At 39.6% G+C, this 23924-nt stretch overlaps 1 protein-coding gene across 1 annotated transcript in view; it reads left to right on the forward strand.

Annotated features, from left to right (window-relative positions):
- Positions 1–23924, forward strand: part of col5a2a (collagen, type V, alpha 2a) — a 43760-nt gene that overhangs the window by 2561 nt on the left and 17275 nt on the right. Inside the window, exons 2-7 of the mRNA XM_061792662.1 lie at positions 22336–22584; positions 23056–23075; positions 23182–23214; positions 23303–23335; positions 23485–23538; positions 23831–23923. Coding sequence (XP_061648646.1) covers positions 22336–22584; positions 23056–23075; positions 23182–23214; positions 23303–23335; positions 23485–23538; positions 23831–23923 — 482 coding nt within the window. The remainder of the gene's footprint in view (positions 1–22335; positions 22585–23055; positions 23076–23181; positions 23215–23302; positions 23336–23484; positions 23539–23830; position 23924) is intronic.

Raw genomic sequence — 23924 nt, forward strand, 5'->3', positions numbered from 1 at the left:
TTTTTTTTTGGGGGGGGGGGTGCAGTTGGCATCACCAAAAAGACTCCTAAGCTCACTGGAGGAAATGGCATAGATCAAAGGTTCTCAAACTTTTGCGGAAACTGTTCCTTGACCCGACTCATAATCCGAATGCCAAATAAATAAAACTAGCTACTTTTATTTATTCGATGTTTCATAAAAAGCAGTTCATTTAAATGTATCCATCCATGCTAGCTAACGCTAACAACATGGCTATGAACTGAGAGGAGCTTGTCTACTAAAGCACAGTCAATATTGCCAACTTTGTCATTTGGTTGCTACATTTAGCAACTTTTCCGACCGCTCTATGACTATTAAAAAAACAAAAAAACAAACAAATAAAAAGCATTTAATTCCTGCGAAGAAACAGACACGGAGTCAACCGTTGACAAAGACATTGTGTCCATTTTTACGTTGCAAAAACAGTGATTTATTTGAATGTTGGAAACCTTTGACCCAAGGTAGTATGTCATATCATATCAGACAATGACATTATGGCTGTAAAACGTCTTCAAAGATGCCACTTAGGGCCTCACATCAAAGAGCAGTTCAACTGTGTTCGTGGGTAAACCATCCTGTTGTGTTTCCGGTCAAATTGACCCATTTCCATGTCACAAAAAGGGGGGATATATTTTTTATGTTTTTGCTCTGAAACTTGTGTTGGACTTAGAAATGTGATTAACAATGACATTTTACCCTTTTTCGGTCAATACTCCTGGCATGTTGTGGGTAAAGTTGACTCATTTTAAAGTATTTTTTAAGTATTATTATTAAGTAGTGTTGTAGCTTACTGGTAGGTTTAATCATGTACAAATGGGTTAACGGCGTAATGGAGTTCACAAGGAGATATAAACAATGTTTATCTAGATTTGTTTCATTTCTGATACTTTTGTAAGTTTAAACTTGATGCGGGTCAAAATGACCCAGCAAAATTATTGCTGTTGATGAGAAACGAACATCACAGGAGGGTTAATATTGACATAAACAATGTTTATTGGGATTTTTATTTCCATTTCAAGCACATTTAGATAGTCACACCAGGTCAAATTGACCCAGGTACATTATCGCTGTCCCTGAAAAACGAAGGTAACAGGAGGGTTAAACTAGCAGCCTACTTTGGAATATCTCAGCATCACCTGCTTATTGAAAACCATCACAGCAAACCGGCTCAAGAAAAATCCTTCTTTCAGAGAATTAAAACAGTGAAAAAGCTTTGCTTTTCCAAATCAACAAAATCCACTTTGACTTCCAAATTGTTTCCAGTTGTATTTTTACCACATCACCGACATCACAACAAACGGGCTGCTTTTCAGCAGTAGTTCCGTCCAAACAGAAGAACTCAACCAGGTCCGCAGACATCTTAGATTAGAACCACATGCTGCATTTTTAAGCTATGACTCGATTGCACACATTTTTCCCTCCCGCTGTTAAGGAGATCTCGTTGCATACTTTCACGTTGAAGTCTCATTTCAAACGGACAACGTTCCGCTCATTACCTAATGTTTAAAGAGTCGCTTTGGTCGTCTTGGTGGCGAAACGAAGTCCGTGAGGACGACAACTTCATGGGTACTCCTTAGAAATGAAAGGATTGCAGTCAGCAAATGGAGGCTCGGGCGGAAGGGAGAGAGGGGATGCTTTCCAGATGTTGAAACTCGTCGCTTTAGCTCTATTTGGAAAATATTACAGAATCGGCCCCCGTCACTGTGCAAATACTTTAAATGGACGATTTCAGCTCACGGATGACTGACTGACGAAAAGTTGAGTGAACAACTTACAGGATGTTGATTCTTAAGCATCTTTTGCATTGATCGTCTAGTTAGAGCTTCCTTTACCCTTGACTTGTTAATCTCCAAAACTTTCAGCTCTCACACATGAGCTTGACAGGTTAGCTGGACTGACACAAGCAACAATTTACTGCATTTAAAAATATTTTTTTTAAAAATAATTTGTTGTTGCACCTGCGTTATGCCCTTCTCAACTATGAAAGCATTGAACCAAAGTAACACGTAGTACTAAAAACCTTTTTTTTATGAGCGTCTTCATAGAAAATGTTGATTTCTGAAATCAGTCCTCTCAGTAAAATGTATTCATTCATTTATTTCTTGTTAATTTTTTACCAAGAGTGTTCATGGGTCAAGGTGACCCTCTCTACATTTATTCAGCATAAAAATATAATTACAAAACGCAAGTTATATTTTTCTATAAATAATCTATGATTTGTAAAATCCATCCATTCATCCATCCATTTTCTACCGCTTATCCGAGGTCGGGTCGCAGGGGCAGTAGCTTTAGTAGGGACGCCCAGACTTCCCTCTCCCCAGCCACATCATCCAGCTTTTCCGGGGGGATCCCGAGGTGTTCCCAGGCCAGCCGAGAGTCATAGTCTCTCCAGCGTGTCCAGGGTTGTCCCCGGTGTCTCCTCCCGGTGGGACGTGGCCGGAACACCTCACCAGGGAGGCGTCCGGGAGGCATCCGAATCAGATGCACCAGCCACCTCATCTGGCTCCTCTCGATGCGGAGGAGCAGTGGCTCTACTCTGAGATCCTCCCGGATGACCGAGCTTTGCCATTGCCACTATACACAGTGTTGGTGGTGCACTGCTTTCCCATCCTGAGACGCCGGATGGTGGACCAGAATTTCCTCGAAGCCGTCCGGAAGTCGTTCTCCATGGCCTCACTGAACTCCTCCCATGCCTGAGTTTTTGCTTCAGCGACCACCAAAGCTTCATTTCATTTGGCCAGCCGGTACCCATCAGCTGCCTCAGGAGTCCCACAGGCCAAAAAGGCCTGATAGGACTTCAGCTTCTTCAGCTTGGCGTCATCCCTCACCATTGGTGTCCACCTATGGGTTTGGGGATTGCCGCCACGACAGACACCGACTACCTTATGGCTACAGCAACTCCAGAGTGGAAGAGAGTCCAACCCCTCTTGAGAGGACTGGTACCAGAGCCCAAGCCGTGTGTAGAGGCGAGCCCGACTATATCTGGTCGGAACTTCTCGACCTCACACACCAGCTTGGGCTCCTTCCATGCCACAGAGGTGACATTCCACGTCTCTAGAGCCAGTTTCTGTAGCCGGGTAGCCGGGGATCGGATCGCCAAGGTCCCCGCCTCCGGCCATCGCCCAGCTCACATTGCATTTGTAAAATCCTGTACTTTATTGTAAATAAAAAAAACAAAAAAATGTTTAATCCAAATGTTCTCCTTGTAGATTTATTATTCAGTCAATTTGACCCACAGCATAACATTAGAAGCAGAGAAAATTCTGTATTATACAGAATAAAGGAGCGGCACTGCGGACGACTGGTTAGAGCATCTGCCTCACAGTTTTGAGGACCGGTGTTCAATCCCTGGCCCCGCCTGTGTGGAGTTTGCATGTTCTCCCCGTGCCTGCGTGGGTTTTCTCCGGGCACTCCGGTTTCCTCCCACATCCCAAAAACATGCACGGTAGTTTCATTGAAGACTCTAAATTGCCCGTAGGTGTGAATGTGTGTGCGAATGGTTGTTTGTTTATGTGTGCCCTGTGATTGGCTGGCAACCATTTCAGGGTGTACCGCGCCCCTGCCCGAAGATAGCTGGGATAGGCTCCAGCACGCCCACGACCCTTGTGAGGATAAGCGTCTTGGAAAATGGATGGATTGATGGATACAGTATAAAGGAAACGTAACTTGTGAGGACAACAACTCTAAATTTGTCAATTCCAAGTGTCCTATAAAAATCTCTTGCCATTTTTTCCCTCATTTTGGTTCACATTCAAATGATGTACTGTATGTACCATATAGACATTTGGCTGCATAATGGCTGTTGATACAGCTGGCTCTCATTGCCCAGGTCATCTCGAGGGCTTTACCCTCTGGATCTTATCCTCCATAGGTTGGCCCCGTCTTGCTGTAATCCTGCACTCCCTCGGTGCATGTTTTCCGTCACCCCTGGTGATTATTTCAAACTCTACTCTAATTGGTTTTAACCTTTCGATTTCACAAGATGTAATGTTCCACCTGGGGAAGTCTTCCTGTCGATAATGATCCAGCAAAATTACTACATAGCTGTTTAGTTGCTATAATGTTTCTCTTTTTTGTGGGAAATGTGAAGCCTTAGAAAATGTCTTTGGATATGTTGTTACAAATAATACAGAGCAAACGATGTGATGTAAACTTAAAAAGACAGAAGTTACTTGTTACAAGTGAGATAATATCCACTGTCAGTCACTGAAAACGTCAAGCTCACTTTACTAAATGCCACAAAATGGTGACTGGAGGCCATAATTGCAGGTTGCGGCCCAACCTAAATTCTAAGTTGTAGCAAGGTTGTGTACGCCGCGACTGCAGAGGATAAAGGACTGCGGTGGCATACCGCCTGTTGGTGGGCGATGAGGGTTTGCAATGTGTTTGGCCTCTTCACAGCTTGTTGGACAGATGATTGTTTTGGAAAGTGAAGCGGTGTGCTTCCTTCACACATGTCGGTAGTAATATTAAAATAGTCAATTTTACACATACAATTAATATTGGTAATTAATTTTATTAAGAAATTGCTTAATCGTTTGTAAATAATAAACCAAAGATATATTAATAAAATACAAATGCTTCATATCAATTTTTTAAATTGCATTAAATACTTGGTTAATGTATTTATTATAAGTAATAAAATATAAATATTAAACAATGTAACATTTAACATATATTTTATTGATTAGAATAAGTGGTTAATTTACTTATTGTAAATAATAGAATCAAAATAGTAAAATGCAGTTATTTTACAGATACGTTTAACCATTGTATTAATCATTATTAAATTAATCATTATTAAATTACCTATAAATAATAAAATATATCCAGCATGAGAATGAATTAATTCAATATTTTAAAAAATCAAATTGTACATACACATTTGAACTTTTTTTTTTTAACCTCATCTACCAATGACCTTGTCCTATGTCTATTTTAAAAATCAAATTTGGCACTTGAGCATAAAAGTGTAAAAGCTGTATACTGGACTGTACTTTGAGGGTCAGAAATAGACTTATACTATTCTCCTCAAATATTCGTTTTGCTGCAAAAATTAATAACTGAATTTGATATTTATGATAGCTTGACTGAAGCGGACCACACATTGCAGAATCCCCCAGTGTTTCATATTTCTCCACCGAACCGATAAAAAGTTCCAGTTTACGGGGTTTCCTTTTCTGTCATACTCGTGCTGTAATATTGCAGATGTTCGAATATGTCGGATAAACACGTGTAAAAGTCATTGGGACTACTTTCAGCAGGAGGATTCCCCTGTTTCGAGCTGACAAGTCTATTGGCACATAGACTGTATAAATCTAAAACAGCAACGTCAATCTGACCAGATTTTCGATGTAAAAAATATATACATACTATTCAAAATAAGCATCTTTCTCACATTTTGTGGTTCAATTTCTGAACGAAAATTTGCATGTGGCTCCACAACTCAGAGGTAAATCTTAACAACACTTGAGAGCAGTGGTTCTCCAAGTTTTCACACCAAGCACCGCCGAGAAAGCTTTGTTGTGCACCAGTTACCACCATCATGACCAACATTTGTAGCATAGTAGGCCAAAGTGTTAGTAAAAAACTACACTGAAATTTTATTCCTAACTTATAGTTAATATTATTGAAAGCCACTTTATGCACAGTACTAAAATAATGATTGAATTTATGTGTATTGGTCATAAAAGTTAAATTAAAAAAATACCCTCAAATACATGCTTAAAACAAATAGTCCTTCGAGATTAATTGCAAATATATTGAAATTTAAAGTTAAATACAATTACTACTACAGTACTTAGGCAGTGATTCTTTGTTATCCACTACAGGGAGCAACACTAGTGGTATACTGTACATCACACACTTTCAAGCATCAAAATACTTCAACAAAACTACTACTACCACTACGGATTTCTTAAGAATGTATATACTGATTCTGATTCTGATTGTGATTCTGATTACTGTAAGAATGTAGTCTTATGCAAACTTACCCAAAAGAATGGTATTTTCTCTTGTTATAGTATGAATAATTATGTACATGAGATGTTGTGTCAAAATAATAGCAAAAATATAATTTTTTTCCTGTATATACTTAATACAATATTTTTAATAAACAAATATAATAATACTTGGTAAAACATTATTTTTATATAGCTCTTTTCAACTTAGTGTTAATTGGATCAATAATTAGTTAGTTAGTTAGTTAGTTAGTTAGGTAGGTAGGTAGGTAGGTTCGTTGGTCAGAGGATTGGTTGCTTGGTTGTAGTTTGCTATTAGTTACCTTGTCACTTATTTGTTTGTTAGTGGGTTAGTAAGTCAGCTCGTGTGTCAGTTAGATATTAGGTCGGTTGCTGTGTTCGTTTGTCAGGAGGTTAGTTTGTAACTCAGTATTTTACTACGAGGGGACTAACTGTGAAACCAAGACTAAAGTATGGAGTTTGGAAATTGATAGATTGACAAAATTATTCAAATGTATCTCGAGGTTATCGGTTGTGTGTAAAATAGATATACGTGGAGGTACGACAAGTTTTAAAGGTTATGTTAATCAAAAAAGGAATGTTTTACATACATAAATCTGCATTGGATAATATTCCGAAGTGTCGGAATCACTTTTGTGTGTGATGGACTCTGATGGTGTCCTGTCAAGATGTGAGTTACTAGACAGAAGGGATGCATTATTTGAGCACAATGCGTGTCTGTGCCGTCCAAGTCAATGTTCCTGAACAATCACTTCTCACATTGTGTCGGACCAATGAGATGTGGAAATGTGTCTGCTTGCGCTGAGTGACTCTTGGCGTCGTTATCCTCGATGACTTCATGCGAGGGAGAATTTTATGGTTGTGGAAAGCGTTTTGAATGCAGATGTTGGCACATTTTTATGCACATCAGCTTTAACCCCTTCTCCTCCATTTATATCTCAGGAACAGCAATAATGTTCCCGGGTCAATTTGACCCCGTTTAATTGTCCAAAAGTGTCCTGAATGGAAAAGAATGTTATTCACACGGATGTAGAAAATCCTCAAAGTTGATATTTAATCCTCCTATTATGTTGACCCATTTAGAAGGTAAATAAATTGTAATCAACATTTACAATTAAAAATAATTTTTTTCACACATTTGCAAAGAAACAGTTAGTTATGTAAATTTTCTTCGTTGTTTCTGAGACTTTCGGATAATTAAACACACGCCAGGTCAAACTGACCAAGCAACTAAGTATTTTTTTCCTACAGAAATCGTATTATCGTATTATCTGTAATTTGAAACAGACAAACTGCAGTCATGTTTAATCACATGAGGCAGACGCTCTAACCAGTGGGCCACCGTGCCGCCTACAAAAAATGTATTAACTGAAATAATGATGTTCTTGTCTCAATTTACTCCCAAATGTATTTATGCAGTGTGAAATACGGGCCTGTTTATTTGAACGCAAAGCTATTATTCTGTTGTATGAATGGCAAGATGGATATGCAGGTTTATTGTAGATTCTGCCATCTAGTGGAAGAACGCGTAATTGCTCTGCCTGTCACTCTACGTCACTGGCACAGATAGATGAACATAGATCGATTATTTGCAGTGAATGAAGAATAGCATTTTCTGAGCCGCTTCTCCTCACTAGGGTCGCGGGCGTGCTGGAGCCTATCCCAGCTATCGTCGGGCAGGAGGCGGGGTAAACCCTGAACTGGTTGCCAGCCAATCGCAGGGCACATACAAACAAACAACCATTCGCACTCACATTCACACCTACGGGCAATTTAGAGTCTCCAATTCATGCATGTTTTTGGGCTGTGGGAGGAAACCGGAGTGCCCGGAGAAAACCCACGCAGGCACGGGGAGAACATGCAAACTCCACACAGGAGGGGCCGGGGATTGAACCCCGGTCCTCAGAACTGTGAGGCTGACGCTCTAACCAGTCGTCCGCAGTGCCGCTCCTTTATTCTGTATAATACATAATTGTCTCTGCTTCTAATGTTATGCTGTGGGTCAAATTGACTGAATAATAAATCTACAAGGAGAACATTTGGATTAAAAATGTTTTTGTTTTTTGTATTTACAATAAAAACATGCAACAATAAAAACATGCAAACTCCACACAGGAGGGGCCGGGGATTGAACCCCGGTCCTCAGAACTGTGAGGCTGACGCTCTAACCAGTCAGTCACCGTGCCACATTGAATGAAGAATAGTTTTGGGAAATTGTATTTTAAAAAAGCGAAAAAAAACTACAATTTCCCGTGGCATTTAGGAATCACTGATCTAAATCATTCCATTCTCGGCCCCCTGACGTCCAAAAAGACTTGCTTAACTCCCTTATGGTAGTTCACTTAAAGTGGAATTTCCCTTGTTAATGTTGGCTCTGGATTGTCTTTCGCAATTAAAGGCAAACAACAGACCTGATCTTATGTCTTTTGTACCCACGGAGAGTTGAACTAATGATGGCACTGATGGTGGTTTATTGGTGATTGTGTGGATACGACATTGCTTTCCTTCCGTCATTAGAGAAGCATTGCTGCGGCGCACACAGATGTGGATGACATGTTTTGTAAAATATGCGACTGTTAGTGATAAGGGGAGCTGTTTCCAACATGGTAGGCAGCAGAATCTGCTAGAAATCCTCCGCATGTACAGACACAGACTTGCATGGCAGTTGTGTGTTCTGTCTTAATCTCATCGGAAACGTGTGTGTGTGTGTGTGTGTCTAATTTATGCATAGCAAGCATCAGTTTGGCAGATAGCAGACAATTCTGAAAAAAAGAATCTTCAGGCTGTTTATTGCCACTCCCCATTCAAGGTTGTTTTCAAAGCTAAACATAAAACAAGGAGAATTACACATTGTGTATTTAAAACAACCACATAGCTTAGCTTAAAGTCTGTTTAGCGTAATGCTGATAAACAACGCAAAAATACAAATGGGTAAGAAATAGCAGCGGCGTCGTGTTCTCAACCAGTGGATATTTGAACACAAAAGGTGGTGCAACACACGTAGAAGGACACTACAACAACACTCACAGGCATATATTCTTAATCCTTTGCGATAAATTAGTAACATCACTGCATTTTACCGAGTCAGTTGTGAAACGTATCGTCATGTGTCTCTGTCTGTATTATACTGCCCCCAGGTGGCAAGGCACACACACCAAAAAGAGCAGCACAATGTCCAATCAGTTGAAGCAAAAAGATTGGACAAAAACATTTTAATTCTTTACATTCCATTTAAATATATCATGACTGTATGCTTTTATAAAGTATTATAAAATACACATAACGATTACGTATACATAACGATACTGCGACTCAACTGTCATCATCGGTTGTTAGCCAGCAGATGGACTATTACCTATAGCCTGGTTTGATTAACCCTTGCAAATAACTGGTGACCATTCCTGGGTTTCACCATGCCTCTCACTCCAAACGTCAGCTGGGATAGACTCCACCGCACCTGTGACACTAATGAGGACAAGCGGTATGCAAAATGGGTTGAAGATGATGGAAGTCATAGTTGGGTCAACTTGTGCTGACATGCAGTTATCTGTTAAATCAGTCCTTTTGACTTTTTGGGCCTTGGTAATCAAACTAAGATGCATCACCTGTTGTCCTGTGTGTCTCTCACATTTACAAAAAAAATGCAAGCGCCGCTAAACATCAAAGCATGCTGGAGAGAAAGTCTTCAATCCGTGATCCTCCGGGGCTTCAGTCTGAGTAATGTCAAGAGAAGCAAGAGGGCCCCAGGATGCAAAACCCAACCCACTTTTTTTGGACTCCTGAATAATAGCCAGCAGAGGCTTCACTTAAGATGTGTCTGATCACTAGATAAAATCCAAATTGTATTTCCTCAGTTGTTGTTGCAGCTCTTGCAGCCAAAGAACTTTACAATAGATATCGCTGGTCTGCGGCACGGTGACCGACTGGTTAGAGCGTCTGCCTCACAGTTCTGACGACCGGGGTTCAATCCCCGGCCCCGCCTGTGTGGAGTTTGCATGTTCTCCCTGTGCTTGCGAGGGTTTTCTGAGGGCACTCCGGTTTCCTCCCACATCCCAAAAACATGCATGGTAAGTTGATTGAAGACTCTAAATTGCCCGTAGGTGTGAATGTGAGTGTGATTGGTTGTTTGTTTATATGTGCCCTGCAATTGGCTGGCAACCAGTTCAGGGTGTACCCCGCCTCCTGCCCGAAGATAGCTGGGATAGGCTCCAGCACTCCCGCGACACTTGTGAGGATAAGCGGCTCAGAAAATGGATGGATGGATGGATGGATCTCTGGTCTTTGCCTTAAACCTGATCTAATTCTTGATGGGGCGTTTTCATTTCAGACATGATGGCTCAGACTAAAGCTAATCCATCCAGGTTCTAGGTTTTATATGTTGTTTTTCTTTGCAGATAGAGAATCCTTTCAAGCGCTTTGGCTTTTGCTGCACAACAACAATAGCAAGGGTCTGTTTTGAAATCTTTAAACCTAATGTCATGACTGATCTGTGATAACAAAAACTAAACATTGTCTGATCATTTTGGCTTACTTTATACAAACACTGCAAACAATTCAGAAACTTTGTAGTCGAAGTTGTTGGGCTTGTATATATTGTAGGTTTAACTTTTAGCAGGGATTCTACAGCAATCCATTTATAGATTGACTTTTGAGTTTATGTTTGTTTCTCAGGAGCAGCAACCATAATGTTGTTGGGTCATTTTGACCCATTATCCAAAAGTGCCCGACTCTTACAAAGATTTCTCATTAACCATTTCATTCAATACTAAGTGCATATATCATTCTTTAATAAGGATTTTCAGTTTTTAACCTATATGTTAAATCTTCTTAAATGTGTGTAGGAAATGCCTACATTTAAAATACACCACTTTTACAACTTTTTATATTAATTCTTTGTATTTAAGTTTACATTTTGAATTGTTTTTTTAATCTTAAATTGATCAATTAAAACATGACAAATCTTCCACTGCCTCAAAATAAAGATAGCTCATGAGGAGCCAAGTGGGAAAACGTTTTTTTGTTTTTTTTAACTTAAAAAAAATGGGTCAACTTGACCCAAAACTTAACAGGAATGTTATGTGCAGTGTAGTATTATTTGATGGTTAAATTGCTTCCTAAAAGAAAAAGAAAAACAGCCAACATGTGAATGTTGTCTGAATCTCATGCCTCCAAATGATAGATCCTCATGGACAACATTCCTTGCCTGGGGGTGTTTATATACGATGCAGTGCATATAAGCACTAAATCCCAACAGCTGCATTTCTTTCTCAGAGCTAAAAGAATAACAAAATGGAGACAGAAACAGCAAGCGAGAAAGGAAGAGAATTAATTGTGAAATACGCACTTGTGAAGAAAAAAAGGGGAAGGGATAAAAATGAGAACAGTATGGGAACCCATGTGTTTTAATAGTGCTAAAGTCAATGGAAATTATGGAAGATTGACAGAGATACGAACAAAGAACAAAAACACACCTTTTGTAAAGGAAAGAGTGGGATTTTTACTTGTATTTGTATCATTTATTTATTTTTTTAAAAGAGTCTCTCAGGCACCCAGTTGGTGTGAACAAGGTTGAGTTGGCCTTCAACCTCTCTAGCACAGAGGTCAGACAAAATGTGCAGGCGAAAAACCTTGCTTGCCTTAGAGGATCATCGTCAGTCCTCGTAAAAAAATACTCGGAGTCCTCCGGCTGAAAATGAACATTGGCTAAACATACACTTAGACAGTTAGACATTTCCGAATATGAGTCAAGGTGTCGTGCAAATTTAAATCGTTGTGTTGATTCTTAGTCTGAATCACCTTTTGGGGGGCCTCGATGTCTGAAATCTTTTCACTGATTTGACCTAAAACTGTGTAACATGATGCATGAAAAAGGCTCAAGGATCCATGCAATAACTCAAACAGGAAGTCAGCCACTTGACTTTGAAGCAGCCATTTTGGTACTTTCAAGTATTACTATGGAATTTTCCAAAATGAGCCCCAATCAGAAGCAGACAGATGGGCGCCACCAAATTGCCAGCCTTTTTTGCCCACACCATCAAATATGGGAAGAGCTTGGCAACAAAGTTTGATCAGTTGGAGGATTCGCCATGAAAAACTGGTGCAAGTGCCCGTTCATTACTGCTCCCAGCTTTAATCTGTTGTGTGTTTTTTTTGTTTTTTTTGTTTGCTCTTCTTTGATAAGTTTAGTGTTGTTGTTCCGTTTAAGGCGGCACGGTGACCGACTGGTTAGAGCGTCAGTCACACAGTTCTGAGGACCCGTGTTCAATCCCCGGGCCCGCCTGTGTGGAGTTTGCATGTTCTCCCCGTGCCTGCGTGGGTTTTCTCCGGGCACTCCTGTTTCCTCCCACATCCCAAAAACATACATTGATTGGAGACTCTAAATTGCCCGTAGGTCTGACTGTGAGTGCGAATGGTTGTTTGTTTGTATGTGCCCTGCGATTAGCTGGCAACCAGTTCAGGGTGTACCCCGCCTCCTGCCCGATGACAGCTGGGATAGGCTCGAGCACGCCCGCGACCCTAGTGAGGAGAAGCAGTAAAGAAAATGGATGGATGGATGGATGGATGTTCCATTTAAATATAAAATATGTTCAGGAAGTGAGTGCAGGAAAACAAATCGTCATTTCCACTTTCTTATTTGTCATATTGTCACTGTTATCCTTGTGAAAGGGGGAACATTTGAACAAATGTAGATATATATTTTTGTCCCATGCAGTCTGGGTTTGACTTTTCCAACCATATTTTACGCTATATGTGCTTTACGATTAGACTTTTCAAAGCAAACAGATGAAACAGAAATATTGTCATTTTGTCCAGCAAGAGTCGGTTATATTGTGCAACTTTGATGATTATCACTAAGTGTAAGGAATCTTTAATTTATGTTTTCTCATCTGGCTAAGTGTTCTGTTGATGTAAAAGACAGGAGTGTTCTGGCATATGTGTTCACACTTTTTGGGTGAACCGGAACATGTTTATATATGTTAACTCTATTGCAGTTTTTTTTTTTTCATGGACATGTGAACTGGTGTAGAATTGTTTAACATTCTCAAATGTGACAGTGACGCACAAAGATGAGCTGATGCCTTTTTCTTAGTTAAGTTTAGTTTTGTTTGGCAACATGCCTGTTGCCAAGTCAGTATCATAGTCACAGGTCTCCAATGAAGTTGACTAACTGAAAATGATTTTGGATTACGGGAGGTGAGAACCCCGAGATAGTGACAATGTTAACATCTACACCATTTTATCAAGCCACTATACTGCATATAAACAGAATTATATTATTTATCGCACTTCCCTGTAAAAGCACTGTATTTCATATAAAAAACAGGTGTTGAAACCCATTGCTCATATTCAAGGAAGTTTGTGATTCTTATTATTTTTTTATTGGTTTGATCCACATGCCCTGGATCTAGTTTGGGAGGGATATGGCCATCACATGTTTGACATTTGACCAAGCTTTGATTTTTAAGAAGTCTGTCAAGTGGAATTCAGTTGAGCATTTTGTTCTAGAGAATACAAAAAAAAACTGTAGCATTCTTCCTTTTTTTGTGAAATTCAAACCATGCCTGGCTTTTCATATGTAACCATAGTTTTATGGATGGATTTTTTAAACATTTTTTTTAAAGAACAATGCCAGATAACACAAAATAAACAGATGACGAAAAAGCTGCAAGCAGCAGTGAACCTTTGCTCAGGCCCCATTTTTCATGGCAAGTTCTTGTAATGATTAAATTTGACATCATGCTCCATCCACTCACATTAGATGGCATTGGCAAACAAAAAAACAAAAAAAGAAATGTGATTTATGGTTCTGATTGGAGCTGATTTAGGTCAATTTCCTGAGAGTGTGTCAAAGTAAGAGCTCTGGAATTGCCAAAATAGATGCTTCAAACTACAATAGGTGACTTCCTGTTCAATTTCATGCATGGGTCCTTGAGACTATTTTGTGCATCCTGTTACGATAGACACGTCCACTGAATTTCGTGTTGTTCACCAGGATACACACCCTTGCAGTTAACCTAAATGCATCTGCTCCCTCCAGTAACATTAACTTTCACACCCCTGGAGTAACTGGCAGGGGCGGTGGATTTATCCTTCAAGGGGGCGCTACTGTGTGTGTTGTTGTGTTTTGTACTCATAAAATACAATTGTGGCTTATTTATCGGAAGAAGACTGAGAAACAATGATTCCAAGAGGTCAAAAAAAAAAGAACGGTAAAGCATGGTTAAAAGATGTGCATTAAGCAACCCTGCGGTACAAGCCTAACAGAAAGGGGCCGGGGGTGGAGGAATGGTCCTCATGAAGCCGAAACGCTCGTACACGTGAGCGATCATAAATCCACACGAGCATTCCTATGGAATTTAATCCGGTCTCAGAGTTTGAGCTGACAGCCAAGACAAAGCATATGGTGTCACCCCTGACGGTTATTGTGAAATATACTGTACAGTTTTGGGTTTGAATGTATGTAGTGAAAAAGTATATTACGTATTTAGTTAAGGATGCCCATGCGCACAGTGGACTTTTCTGAGGTTCGGGGTACGAATCTTGGCCTTCCCATTGTGGAGTTTGCATGTTTTCCCCATGCTTGCGTGGCTTTTCTCCAGCTTCCACTCTCATGGGTTCATTGAATACTCGAAATTGAGTATTTTAACTTGAACTAGAGGTGAGTGGGAATGGTTGTCTATATGACAACCATTTCCAGAGTGTCCCAGCAGTGTTGCCACAGTTACCATGAAATAATAACTTTGATATTTTACTGATTACTTGATTTTAAAAGTAATTCAGTTTGATTACAAGTATCTGTATTAGTTACTGTACCTTCAGCAGATGCCGACAACACAGTCTCAACATAAAAATGACAAATGGTTTTGCCAATACTTTATTGGAAGTCCATTTTTAACAGTCATATTTTTTGAAGCCACATAACACTTTGTCGACAGCATAGAGTGAACAAAGAACGTCAATATTTTGTTGACACAAACTCAATATAGTTCCAGCTTGAAAGTGTCAGCCTCTCCCCTTCCTTCCATTGTTGACTGAGTGCTTGAACACATCAGTTGTCTATGTGTTGAAAACGCGACTTGGCGCATACGTGAGGACGAGTATTTCGCCTTTGTTTTGTAATGTACAGCTGTTTCATTGTGTGACTTTTATTCCTGAATAGTGTGTTTTATTATTCGTTTGTTAAACAAAGGCTGAACGTGGTATAAACTTAAGACGTGCACCGTCATTGAATGATGTGTCCTGTTTGTTGACCTTCCTCATTGACCTGCAAGCTAGTGGCGATTGTCTCCAATTGCCTCAGCTGAAGTAAAATCTTACTTTAGCAATCTTAAAGTGAGTTCTATATTCAATGTAGTCACGCATGATGATATAAAAAAGTAGCTATAATCTGATTACTATTTCATAAACATTAACATGCCACCTCTTGCCCAGTGTTTGATGGGGTATGCTCCAGCTCACCAGAGACCTTGATGAGGATAAGTGCTATAGAAAAGAGATGGATGCATAGGAGTTCATGCTGACCTGTTTAAAATTTACATTTTGTTGGCTCAATTATGCTCTTTAAGGTGCTGTTTTAAAATGTTTATAGACATCCATCCATCCATTTGCTGAGCCGCTTCTCCTCACTAGGGTCGCGGGCGTGCTCGAGCCTATCCCAGCTATCATCGGGCAGGAGGCGGGGTACACCCCGAACTGGTTGCCAGCCAATTGCAGGGCACATACAAACAAACAACCATTCGCACTCACATTCACGCCTCCGTGCAATTTAGAGTCTCCAATTCATGCATGTTTTTGGGATGTGGGAGGAAACCGGAGTGCCAGGAGAAAACCCACGCAGGCACAAGGAGAACATGCAAACTCCACACAGGCGGGGCCAGGGATTGAACCCGGGTCCCCAGAACTGTGAGGCTGACACTCTAACCAGTCTGTGCCGCCTGTTTATAGACAAATTCTCATAAATTTAGAAGTGAGATGTAATTTAGCAAATCAGATGACGATTTGCCATTGGTGAATATATGCAGTTGAAATGTTGAGTGTGTGTGAGGGAGTGAGGGGGTGGGGTGCTGTGTGTGGAGAAGCCCAGACATGTAAGCAGTCCACCATTTCGACTTTCCTGGACTGAGCCTGTACAGCTCCTCCCCTTTCTTCAGACTCTGTGCTTTTGTTTGGAGAAGCCAAGTAGAAGAGCGTGTTCAAACTCGAGCAGTCCCCTCATTTTTAAGCCCCATCAACACACAGTAATGCAGCAAATCCTAAATGCGTTATAAACCTAAACAGACGGAAGCTTTTTTGCTTTAAAACAAAAGCAATGAAGGCACCGAATTACATCAATTGTTGTGTTTGCGATGAGCTCGTTTTGACCCTTTGAAGCTCAGGCTTTGGATAAGTGGTCTTGTCTGGAGTGAAAGCTTTTATGGAGCAGCCCATCAGAGAACCATTCATTGGTTGCAGTAAAGGTCCTTGCGAGAGAAAAGATTTCTGTGTGGCCATGACACCTAGAGTTTTAGAGCAGGAAGGAGCAGCTGGTGTGAAGCCACCCAGCAACAGCTGTAAGTCATTTGAATCACGGTGATCTCCTTACACTTTTCATCGTGTTTGTCAGGGAAACTTAGTCAGAAGAAGAAATCAGACTGTGGTTCGTGATGGAGACATTGCTTGTTGGGATTTTTTTACATTTTTTACACTTTTCGGTAGGCTCAGATCGACCTGGAAAAATTATTGCTGTTCTAAAGAAAAAAAAAATAACAAGAAGGATAATGCTATAATGTGAAATAACTATAGTATACAAATAACATATTGTATAAGCAACCAATTTTATGCATTTTAAGTGTATATCCACTAGGCTTTACACGATCAGGATTTTTGGGGCCGATCACTGATCACCAATCAGCGAGTTTCAAAAAAGCGATAACCGATCAGCGATCCTATCACAAGATGGCAATGTGTCTATTTTAATGACTTGTTCATTTACTGTATATACTTGTGTACTGTATACTGCGTATCTTCAAAAATATCTTGTCAGGTCATGTATTCTAATCAGTCAGGTCAAACCAACATTACAACATGACAAAAAAAATGGGTGATAACTTACTGTCATTAAATTACTTTATTGTAATTAAATTACTTCACACACACCGAAACTTTAGAGCATGATTCGACAGAACGCCGGGACAACCGTTAGTGCTAGCACTAGCTTGCTATGCTACATTGCGTTTTGTTGGCTGCTTGCAAGCCGTATCGTATTAAAAGTATGTGAACATACCTCAAGCAAGCCTTGAATTAAAGTCCACGTTTTTTCCCCATTTTGTTCTTATAATACACACGACCCGATCGATTGTTGTTGTCGTGGCCATAGCAACGAGTGTATCCGGTCGCGTTTGAGTTGACAAGATAAAACCCAGTGATCGTAAAAGACGATCAGCATAAAATGCGAATTATCGGCCGATACCAATCAGGCCGATCAGATCAGTGTAAAGTCTAATAGTCACCATACATACATTTTGTGTATTATTGTATCTCTAAAATTAGGTATCATACAAACTTGAATGTACCATCCTATTGTCACATTAATTACTGCATGTACATATGCAACTATATTTGAACCTATTGTTGCATGTGTCTGTCAATCTTTGTGTCCAAACATGAGGGTCCCAAACAAAACACCCCCAAAATGTACTTAGTAACCACCCCCTGGAAAGTTAGAAGAAAAAAAAATTTGCCCACGAAAAAGTCTCAAGAACTCACGCTCATAATTGAACAGGAAGTCGGCTGTTTTGGTTTGAAGCAAGCAATCATTTGGGGCGAGTTTGGTTATTTTCCAGGTTGCGTACTTTTGTGAATTCACCCAAAGGTGTCCCAATCGGAAGCAGTTCCAAGACAGATGGGTGCACAAGCTTTTTATTCTATGCCGTCTAATGTGGACGGAGCATGGCGTCAAAATTTACAGATCATTTTTGAAGGTTTTGCTATGTAAAAGGAGGCTCAAGGGGCCAGTGTTTAAGCATGCGCATATATGACTGCAGTGAATTCCAATCTTCTACAGTATGTTCAGCCAAATTCTACAAAATGGATGGGATGGTACTTTGCAGTGGAGCTTTGTAATGACATGAAAACATACTCTGAAAGCAGCCAGACATGTCATTCGAATTGAATATTGTACCTGATCCCGACACAATGCAGCACACTTTCCATCTTACTGAGGGCAGAAAGGACAGTTGGCAGTTCAATATGACCATCAAACAATTCAACAAAATAACATAATGCAGAATATTTTTAAATAAATAGAATATGTTTTAATCAATTTTTTTCTCGATGTTCAAATGGGTAAATCTGACCCATAACATAACAGGAGCGTTAACTTAATAACGGCCTATTTGTTGATTTATGGTCTATGCGTGGCATTCTCTTTTCTATTATTTAATGCAAATGATAATAATAAATGATTTAGTTGCTCATTGTTTGGCTAAGATGCTTTCCCAAGTGTTTGATGTCACACAATTACTATGAATATTTAATAGGGCTCATCTGGCTGTACATCATAGTTTTGGTAATGTAATAACAGTCTTTTCAAAGTGAGGTTTCCTTCTTGATGTATGGCCTTGAACATGTCGATCTCTTCATTTTCTCTTTAAATAGCAGAAAGACACCAGAGTCAGACTGAAATGCTCCAGACTCCATGTTTTGTTCAACCCAGAGAGGAAAATGGCTTCTCTGTAAACTGACTGGTGGAAAATCCACATCACGCTGACAGATGGGAAGGAGGATGGGTTTTCATCTTTGTCATTAGTAAGCTGCGCTTCATACATTTACGGAAAAGTGTGGGACCAGCTCGGAGGGGGGAAATGTGAATGTCTCTCTCCTCCAGACTTGCGGTCGGGTTTTTGAGACCCCACCGAAAACCACGCAACTCTTCCATTAAATGTTAAACGTTCTGGAATAGTGAGAATCTCTCAGGACCCAACAGGAAAAATCGCTTTCCAACAATGCGGTTAGACATCTACTTCCATGAGGTTTTAATATGATGGCAGTGAAGATGATTATGAGATTTTTCATACCGGACAGTATTAGATTGCACAGAAGACACAAACCTGTTGTTTGGGGGATAATGTAAAGAAGCATTATAAAAAAAAATATTACCCTCCTGTTATGCTTGTTTCTTTGGTATACTGAAAATGCTCATGGGTCAATGTGACCCGCTGCATGTTGTCTTTGAAAATATATTTACAATAAAAGATAGCGTGTATAATTAAAGGAAAAGAAAAAAAGGCCAACAGCAGAAATGGTATCCCAATTTATTATTTTTTATATTTTTTTAATCTTTTCCTTGATTTTGAAACTTAAGTGAGTCAATTTGACCCGCTATAAAAAGCATGGTTAAAATCAAGTCATATAAAAGGTATTCGTGGCATTATCTGTGGGAATATCTCGGCATTTAAAATCAAGGCTAATGGCAACAAACAAACTAAGTGGAATTGACAGAGAAAATCTGTCTGGCCTCAATGGATAAAAATAACTTCTGCATTCCTCGGAGAACTGGTTTTCATTTTGAATGTCAAAACATAATCAGAGGCAAGCTATAGTCTGATGGGAGGTTTTAAAATCCTCCTGCTCCATTCACTTCGTAGAAACAATTATAATGAATTATGAAACTGTCAGAAACAACAAAAAAATCCCAATAAGCATCTTATTAAATTCGTTACCATTTTATTCAATATTTGTTGTTCCTGACACTTATTTACCCACTATTCTAGTTGGGTCAATTTGACCTATAACAGTAAGAATAGGTCAGAATGTTGATAGTTTTTGGATGACATGAGCACATTTAGATTCAATTTTTGTTATTAGGAATATATGTAAATATCGGATTAGCAATGTTTATTTACTTTGTTTGTTTGTTTTGTACATTTTAATTTGATCTAAAGAGCTTTACAGTAACAGTTTCACCTTTTTGTTAAAAAAAAAATTATAATAATTCCTCTCTCCAATATTAAATATCAATGACCAGTGATTGTCTGCTGTTATGTATTGTTTTTATACTGGACTGTAAATATATTTTATGTATATGTTATACGTATGTATGTGTTATTTTATTATGTTATTTCAACCCTAGAATAAAGTAGAAGCCTGGTTAAATGACTTGTGGAATGAAGTCCAGGCAGGGGCAGGGGGGAATGGAGAGGGGGAGTAAGCACCCAGTAAATACAATGTAACAATTTTCACTCATGGGTGCAGCGCTTCATACAATACACTTTAATCAGTGTGCAGAACTGTGTATGTGGCACATGCAGCTGGCACAAGCACGACTACGCCCACAACTCGGGATGCTCGATATCACTTTGTTTCACACCGATACCAGTATGAGTAGTCACTCTTGAGTACTCACCGATACCGACTCACCGATACCATTGTGTTAATTGAAATTATATGTATCAAAAGTACTCGTGGTATCGGTATTGGTGAGCACTCAAGAGTGAGTACTTGTACTGGTATCGGTCTGAAAAAAAAGTGGTATCGAACATCCCTGTTCATGAGCACCCGATACCTTGAAATAAGGCCGAATACTGATACCTGGTATCGGTACACGCCCATCCCAACCCCCAACAAAAGATTTACATGGTTGTTGAATTTTACACTTGATAGTTGATGACAGTTTGTATACAGGCAATTAGAAAGTCACTTTTCCATTATATGTCTCCTTTAAGTAAAGGGAAAATGTAAGGAAACATATGTTTACATCTTGTTCAAAGTTGTATAGCCAACAACAACAAATCCAAGAGTGGTTTTTCAGTTTGATATATACATGTGCAATTACAGCCTGTGCTGTAATGGCATTGCATTATGTTCTTATCATGTTAAGGCACGTGGAGCTAGAATACCATTTGCATTCACATTAGCTTTGTTTGATCCCTTCCCAAGAAGATTTGTTCCACCCCATATTTGTATTTGTTATACATATTTGTATTTGTTATACCAAATGTTACTTGTTTCTCTGTGTATGGTTGTGGTAGTCTGACCTGATTTACCTGCAGTTTAGGCCCAGAGCTGCCCCCTGCTGTTTAAGAGGGAAGAAATAAACAGGCAAAAGGTTCCACATTGTGATAAGACGAGTTCTTAGTCAACAAAAACAGTTGTATTACAACTACTTTTTTTTTTTTTTAACTTGGCTGTTTGTCCAAAATGTGACCAGACATTTTGCAAGGGGACAACAATCATTGTCATCAAGGGACTCTGTCATGTTTACCTGAGTTAGTGTTTGTGTGTGTCTGTGTGTGTGTGTGTGCTTTATAACGAACCTTGTCTATGGAAACGTACATTACCAAGAGAAATATGGTGGGGGAAAATACATTCATATTAACTTTTGTTGGAAATACAAATATGTGCTTTTTCTTTTCAGACAATGATGTTAAGTTGTGAACTCCTGAACGCTTCAGCAGGTTTTCTTTTGTGCACTTCAATTAATTCAGTTCAGAGACGAAGCCTCGGGAGGAAATGATGTCATGTCTAACAGCTGGAGATTATGCTGAAACAAAGTATCACATTTTCCAGAACTTTTTTTTGGGTTATGTTTGTGGCATAGCAGGAGGCTTTAGTCTATTTTATGTGTGTATAAGCAGTAAAATCTACTCATCTCTTTTTCTTTTTTTTTTACTGCACTTTCATACTATTTGGGATAGTATAGCATACAGAGTGAAAGTACAAGGATTCAAAATAGTACCAATTAAAACAGAAACCTCAGCAATATATTTTTTCATCCAAATTCTGTCTCATTGAGGCTAAAATGGCTGGATCTGATTGTAAAACACAGTAGCTAAGTAGTTGCAGTCTTTACTTGTCTATACTTGAGTGGCAAAACCTCAATGCCCAACAGAGAGCATAGAACTGAAGCAATCTTTATTTATTTATTTTTTTTAATTTGGGTCTGATTTAAAGATTTTTTTTTCACACTTTAAAACAATTCCCAAGTGTCTTGATTAAAACTCTCTGATATTATTTGGTCAAGATTCACAAAGGATGAATATTTATAGCACACTGAACATCAACTTGTTACCCTCTTCTTGAAATTATTCAGTTTTTGGCGGATGGTTCTGAGTTACTGTTGCGACTAAATGAGCAGCTCGTTGTTCTCAAACAGCTGAAGAGAAAGGTGAGCAGGGAAGGAGCAGAGAAAGCCAGATATTTTCACCCATGGAGGCAGCACTTCATCAATAAACTGCCTTTAATTAGTGTCAATCATCAGTGTATGTGGTGCATTACGAAGATTTTCGAAGGGCACAATCCTCTTCTGTCATGATGGCTTAAAAACAATGAGCGTCATGCACCTTTCCTGTGTTCCTAGGAGACGATGGCAGCTGCACAGCAGATGGCCAAGTGTACCCGAACAGGGACATCTGGAAACCGGAGCCGTGCCGAATCTGCGTCTGCGATAACGGTCAGGTCCTCTGTGACAATATCCAGTGCGAAGAGCTGACCAACTGTGAGAAGATGTTCATCCCCGAGGGAGAGTGCTGCCCGATTTGTCAGAGCGAAACCTCGACTGGCGGAGGCGGAGGCGGAGGCGGCGGCGGCGGCGGCGGGGGCACTTATGGTGAGCAATTACATTCCCACAGGAAATAATGGATCTTTATATATATGTAAAATCTATTTTTTTTGTTCTGTGGCACCACCTGTTGTGTTTGTTTTTTACCAACAATGTTCATGAGTCAATGTGACCCACTCTATACTTAAATATACAAACAAAATATAATAACAAAAAGCAGATTTACCGATGTTTTTTTTTTTAATTTGTTTTATCTGTATAAAAAAATGCATGTTAAGGCGGCCAATTTGACCTGCAACATAAATATGAAGTAAACAACTAATTTCATGTTAAAACAGCAGTAGACTATTTTGTAAACAAGTGACTCCAATGGCTCACAATCACTTTTTGGTTAGTTTTGGTCTGTTTAGAACGTACTCCCATTTGAAAATTGCTGCGCCAAACTGGTTTAGCTTTTAAACACCATATCTACACCAACAATGCATTAATGGAAAACTAACAATGTATGTTTATTTGTAGGTGGGGGCAGAATCTATAAGGTAGGCAAGAGTATTTATACTAGTTATAGCACATATTTAGTTTGATTCAGTTTATTTAGTTTGATTCAGTTTGGTCAAGGTCTCATCTATCTGTCTGTGACTTCAGGGCCAGAAAGGAGAGCCTGGTGATGTCCCAATTGTGAGTACGGTCTTCGTTCAGTGGTTCAAACATCATTAGACCCAAATTGAAAAGGTTATGTATATCTAACCAAATGTATCTGCTGCAGGTGACTGGTATTCGAGGTCGTCCTGGACCAATGGTGAGCCTCTAAGTGGTTCTTGTAGCCAGTTACCTGGCGATAGGCCACAGATGATCACTGTATTTAACACATACTGTAACATGCAATGTGTGTCTTCCGTTCAAACTTCATCGTCACCTTTCTTATTTTTACATCTTTGGTTTTCATAGGGACCACCTGGTTCACCAGGAGAAAGAGGACCCAGAGGAAACAAAGGAAGACCCGTAAGTTTAACCCACCTATTTTCTACCCTTTATCCAGGTTAGGGGAATGAACAATTACACCATCAGTGAACATCAATTACTTAGTTAATTCCAAAACAGGAAACTCTACCCATCCATTTTGTACAGCACGTGTCCTCATTAAGGTCATGGGCAACCTGGAACCAGTCCCAGTTGACTTCTGGAGGGAGGCGGGGTATACCCAGGACTGGTCATCAGCTAATCGCAGACTGGGAAAAAAATAAATATTACACAACTTAAAAATGTGTGAATACAATCTTTATTTTGCTTCTAGGGCCTGCGAGGCTCTCCAGGTTACGACGGAGAGCCTGGAGTTCCAGGTCAGCCTGGTGAATCTGGACCACCAGGACACCCGACGCACCCAGGAG

Source organism: Phyllopteryx taeniolatus, chromosome 12 (genome assembly GCF_024500385.1).
Source record: "Phyllopteryx taeniolatus isolate TA_2022b chromosome 12, UOR_Ptae_1.2, whole genome shotgun sequence".
NCBI classification, from domain to species: Eukaryota; Metazoa; Chordata; class Actinopteri; order Syngnathiformes; family Syngnathidae; genus Phyllopteryx; species Phyllopteryx taeniolatus.